Source organism: Trachemys scripta, chromosome 6 (genome assembly GCF_013100865.1).
Source record: "Trachemys scripta elegans isolate TJP31775 chromosome 6, CAS_Tse_1.0, whole genome shotgun sequence".
NCBI classification, from domain to species: domain Eukaryota; kingdom Metazoa; phylum Chordata; order Testudines; family Emydidae; genus Trachemys; species Trachemys scripta.
In genome coordinates, this window is record NC_048303.1 from 19,604,135 (window position 1) to 19,610,134 (window position 6,000).

A 6,000-nucleotide genomic window follows, 5' to 3' on the forward strand; every position below is an offset into this window, starting at 1 on the left:
AACAGCCATTTGTCACTGCCAAATTTATGAATGGCCATTTTACTGAATCAAGGTAAAATTTTACTTAATTTGATTTCAAAAAAATTCACTGTGATTTTTGGTTAGATTGTTTATATTTTCAGCTGTAAAGTTGATAGCACTACAGCTGGTTGAGAAATATTCCTCCCCCCCCACACACACACACTCTCCAAACTTCTTAATTTTCATGAATTTTTTTCATAAAATGTTTGTTTTTTGTACATATACCAAAGTGGTTTGATCAAATCTTAACCATAAGCTTTCAAAACAATATACGTGGATTTAGCAGAAAAACTTCCTTTAAAGTTAAAAACCTGCATACATAATGTGCAATTGCCTGCCATGCAGTTTCCTGTTCCTGTCCACTAGAGGTTAATGGGCTGTCGTAGATTCATAACAACTGTGACATATCTATTAGGTCGCGTAGTTCACCCTCTTGCTGGTGCAACATTATTTTCTGTGGAACCTATTCTAAAGTTTCACGTAAGCTAGTTTTAAGCGTCCACTTGAAAAGGTATTCCACCGCCGAATAGATCTCACTCAGGAACTTTTTCTGATATTCAGCATACATTTTCTCACCTAATGTCATCCCAATACTCTAAGTAGCCTGCCCATGTACAATAATAAGAGATTCTCTTTCTGCATTTTTACATCCATCACATACTTGTAGATAGTTATTTCCCACTTATTTATTGCTATCCTCAAATCTTTATAAAGAAGATGGGGTCAAAGTGTGACTTCAGAGATGAAGTTCTAGAAAATCAAGGCTAGAATTGATGCTCATCTATCATGAATAGTGAAATCAACCTTTTTATGATGCAGGAGAATGGACTATGTGACTCATTAGAGGACCCCTTTGCTTTTAACAAGTCTCTCATTTGCTCGTTTACATGCCTTCCAGATGGTGATTGATGCATTTTTACATTTTTAACCTAAGCAGTGTTGGTTAGAGGTTAAACAAAAATAGTGGAGGCAACGGGGTCACGTCAGGGGTTCTAATCCAGTCTGAGCCTCTGACTCACTGGGTGACCTTGGGCAAGTCACTTAACCTCTTTGATCCTCAGGCTGTGCAGCTGTAAAACTGAGTAAAATTAGGAGGTCACTAAAACCAGATGTTGCATCTGTGATCACGTTTCCAGGATGAACTGAAATACAATTACAGAACCAGTGCAGCGTCCAGTTCCATCATTCAGTTTTTCTGTGCAAAAACACAACCATTTTCATTACAGTTCCCCTATTCCCACCTGTGCTGGAAGGAATATTGTTCGGTTATTGACTTATAGCACAGCTTCATATTTAACAAACGCAGCAGGCTTCAAAACATTATTAAAAGAACATGCTCTTCTCTTTCAAATCTTTCCTCCTCTCCGGATTTCTTGCTTTGCTTATCTATTCCAGCACAGCATCTTTTTGCAGGCTGATTGAAAAGAAAAAAGAATCTCCCCTATGTAATGTACCACAAAAGAAAGTAACATTTTGAATTGTGTTTACAAACAGGTTACATTTATTCAGAATTTTATGACTGAAGTTGCTGCTGCTAAATATAGACCTGGATACCTCTTAAATTCTATAAGTCATTAACCTTTCACCTATAATCATCTTAAATGTAGGATTTAGACAACCATTATGTAATTGATCATTAGTGAACTAGATGCAGTGGAGATTTAGAATTCAATTGTCTTTCTTTATAATTCTACAGGGTTTAAACTCCTACCTGCTTGAAACTCATTATTTTACTTGATATCTGCTATGTAAACAGTACCCCTGCATTTTACTTGTCAGAATGTGGTTACGGATTGCAATTATCAGCCAAATAAAATTCCTGAGCTATAAACACAGATCAAAACCTCTCTCCTTCATTTAATAGAGTTTGGACAACTGAAAAAATGGTTTAAATTTCTAGTTTTGAAATTAGTCAAGCATCCTTCGAATAAACATTACCAGCTTTACATTCTTCGTTCTTACCCTGTCCTCAATTTTTGCAATGATAAATGGGGGAGATTAAATATTTTAAGCATATCAGATTTATGTTTTAAGAGGGTAGATCATGTGATTTTCAGCATTAACCACTGCATACTTAGATTGCAACCAGCATTTACACCATTAAACCTACAGAAATAAACTTGAAAGAAATTCTCTTGCCCATATGGAAGCAGAAAGCAACACCAGCACAAGATGTGTAGGTCAGTGTGTGGGGAGGTGGGGAGGATTGGAAATGAGGGTGAAGGATGAAACCACGATACAAAACATCTTACAGCTAGATTAGCTTTTGTTTTGGAGAGGCTGTTCGGCAAGGCAATGTTCCCTATGCTTAAAAACAGGAATGTGGGGTAAGGAGACAATGTACTGACTTTTTCTGGGGTTATTCTCAGATGAGCCAAGTCATCATGAATTAGTCACACATTGATAATAAGGGAATGTGTACTCACTTCTCCTCAACAATTTGCTTTTGATATTCCTCATATTCCTCTCTAGTCATTCCTGCTGCTGCAGCTGGGTCGGAAGGACCACTTTCTTCTTTGCTTTCCTCACCTCCACCACCAAGTCCTAAATTCTTTACCTGGTTGCTCAACATGCTTTTCATTAAGAAAGCCATTTTCTTCCCAAGAAAATTTAAAAACAAAACAAAACAAAACCAAAAAATGCTCCCGAAAGACAACAATAGGTTTGTCAGCAAGGGAATTTCTACAGCCTCAGCAGCTCTTCAAGGGCACAATGCTAGTGAGAAGTGGATGCCAAAAACAGTTCGTCAGCCATAATCTGGATTAAAGTGGTGAACTCCTTAGTATCTAGAGGCAGATGGTTCAGATTACTCCAAAAAGTCATTAGATGCAGCTCCCTACTTTTAATATTAATACCTTAAGCTAATTGTAAATACAGAAAAATTCACATAGTTCACAGAAGCATTTTGATTTCTTTAGTCTTGAAACTCTCAATTACATGGAGACCAAAGAGCCTTCGTCAGAACACACAGTATCTGAATTAAAATGAGACTTGGTTGATTACATGATCACAGCAGAATTGTAAAATTCAGGGTACTGAGCAGCAAATCCTGTTGGATGTACACAGTCCAATGAGATTTGAAAACTAGGATTCTTCATTAAGCAAAAACAATCCTTTTATCCATTAATGTTTTTATCCCATTGGACAGAAAGTACAGTACGATGGGGGGTTTTCTTCATCTGCTTTTTCAAGCCTTTTAAATGGTTGGTTTCTGTGACAGATGAACGCATCCTTAGTGTGATCATAATTTCTTCCCTCTATTAAAAAAAAAGTTATTTCTTCCTGTTTTTCTCCACCATTCTGATTTGCTCATGGCACTATACTCTCTCTCTCTCTAGACCATCACTTTGATTGGCACTGCATGGAATATTTAATGCTGAAGGTTCTTAGCCGGGTAAGAAGAAATGCATTTTGTTCAGCTAGATTACAGTTTTGATATCCTTTGTCTGAAAATTGTCTTCTTAGGGCTGGTCTTGCACACCCTTACTCACATGAATGAGCCCATTGACTTCAGTGGAATTAGTTGTGTGAGTTGGGTATACTCACATAAGGGTTTGCAGGAGCTGGCACTTAAGATTGCAAACTCTTTGGAGATGGGAAATTGTTTACATGTCTCAAATGGCTTGCACACTGTGAGATATTTTAATAATCACGCTGAGGATTATTGGGTACTGTTTAATGAAATATTTTTGAGCTCTGATTATCAAAATGGCTCTCCCAATGCAGTCGTCATTTCATTGGCGATATGGGAGGAGTCCAGTTCAGTTAATGCCCTAATCTACATTAGTACCTTTCTAATTAAAGCACTCCCTGCTACTAAAAAAAAAAAGTGCAGGATGTCCAGTAATCCTGGATTATCTCTGATTAATCAACTGACTTTAACTTTCCTTTTGAAAACAGATAAATATTATTTAGGAGAATTTAAAATCCAACAAAATACATTTGGTCTACTGAAAAGATTTACAAAACTATTGCTTTTTAAAGCCTGAAATCATTTTGTAAACATTATGCTCCCCTTTAAAGTCTGCATAACTGAATTCTTTGGGAGTAGGAATTGCCTTCTACTTTGCTGGCTTATTCAGCCCCTAGCAAAACTGGGCCCCAAGTACTTTCCAGAATTTCAGTCCTCCAATCAGGGACCAAGAAACAAGAACATGCAAATTAGGTGACCAATCACAGTTTGAATAGAAAATTTGGACCAGTTGCAGCTCAGGAGCAAGCCACAGACAGAAACTGATGCACAAACTGTTTGCCAAATAATGAATAAAACTCATTATCTAGTCACACAGTTTGCAACAGAAAAACAAAAATACCAACCTGCTCTGTTCATTGGCCAGAGTACAGATACATGCAAGATAGGAAACATCACTTTTGCTTTGACAAAGGACTAATTTGCACCGATACAGTTGCCAATCTCTAAATTACTGTGAGCCCACATTACACAGAAGAGAGTAGCACTAAGCAAAAATAGTAATTAATGTCTTACATTTACATAGCCCCTTTACAGATTCTGTAGATAGGCATCACAATGCCCATCACAGATGGGAAGTTGCTTCCAAAGTGGATCATGGCTGCTGTTAAAGGGTAAAATCTTGGTAGAGTGCACAGTCCAGACAAATGCACATGGAGCTGAGGAATGGTCTTCATCCCCAATCTACAGCAGGGGGCATGTTTCAGCTATGTGGGCATAGCAGAAATATCACTTTTACTAGGTCCTGCATAAGTGGGTTGATAGGCCCATGGTTCTGTACACTTTGCAGAACATCTGACTAGATCTTTGTCCCACTCCTGCAAAGTGCCCAGAGAGCTGCTGGAGTTGGTGTTCAGAATCCCTTGCACAAGTTTTCTCTAGTCTGGCAGCTCTGCAGGGATTCGGGTACTCAAATACCATGATGACTGGTGCATCTTAACCTGAATAGGGCATTTTATTCTTCAGGCAGTTAGCTGACGTACTCTGAAGCTAAGAACCTGGAGTTCTCTAGTTTTGCTTGGAGTAGCTTACTGTGACAGAGCAAATTCAGATGTATTGGTACAAGAAAAATCTCACCACGCTGCTTCTGGAACAGCAGCCCTAGAAAGCACTCCCTTTCTCTTTGTTAGGATCAAGTAAGACCTGTCCTCTGTTTATTAATGTACATAAGATCGTATCATGAGGGTCAAGACAGGAGATGACCTCTCAGAAGCAGGCTGGCAACACTCCTGCGCAGCCCATCTTCCTCTTAGGGAAGAAGCATTTGCTGGCTGTGGCGCACAGTGATAGCAATCCAATCATGTACGAAGACCACTTGAGACTATGAGCCATGTGATGGATGTTTCCTTCCCACCAGTGACTTCCCTGCCACAACTATATTTAAAACCCAAACGATACAGACTTCCTCCCATTTTTTCTGTTTCACACCTCTTTTTGGTCACTGTCCTTCTGCGCTCGGTAGTATCATTCCTCAATGACCTAAAGGAGCTGCTGTTGAACATAACATCCTCTCAAGAGGCATCAAACAAAAATGTAACACTTACAGCATTTAGCCATCTCATAGCTCTGTATGGTTCACATACACAGTGTTTATCACACTGCATAGTTACCATCCACACTTTATAGGTGGGGAAACAGATAAGAGATGGGCAGGATACAAAGTAACTCTCAATGTCATAGACATAGTTTTAAGTGGCTTTCCCCAGGCCATTCAGTGAGTTAGCGTCAAAGGCAGGATTAGAATGTAGAGTTCCTGCATCCCAGCTAAATCCAACAGGCCAGCAGTTGGATTGATGGACCACCACTTGTCCATAGACACTTTCTACTAGTCAGTCCAATCAAGCATTTTGAGACTCTCAGCTCTTCAGGGCAGGGACAGTCTTCTAGTTCTATGTTCAGAACATAAGAATGACCATACTGGGTCGGACCAATGGTCCAGCCAGCCCAGTAGCCTGTCTTCAGAAGCTTCAGAAGGAATGATCAGAACAGAGTAATTATCAAGTGATCTA

The 6,000-nt window shown here is 39.0% G+C and overlaps 1 protein-coding gene across 1 annotated transcript in view; it reads right to left on the reverse strand.

The window, feature by feature from the left end:
* CPLX4 (complexin 4) overlaps window positions 1-2,614 on the reverse strand; it is a 31,438-nt gene extending 28,824 nt beyond the window's left edge. Inside the window, exon 1 of the mRNA XM_034774785.1 lies at window positions 2,448-2,614. Within this exon, the coding sequence (XP_034630676.1) occupies window positions 2,448-2,614 (167 nt within the window). The remainder of the gene's footprint in view (window positions 1-2,447) is intronic.
* Between the last annotated feature and the right edge of the window lie 3,386 nt (window positions 2,615-6,000).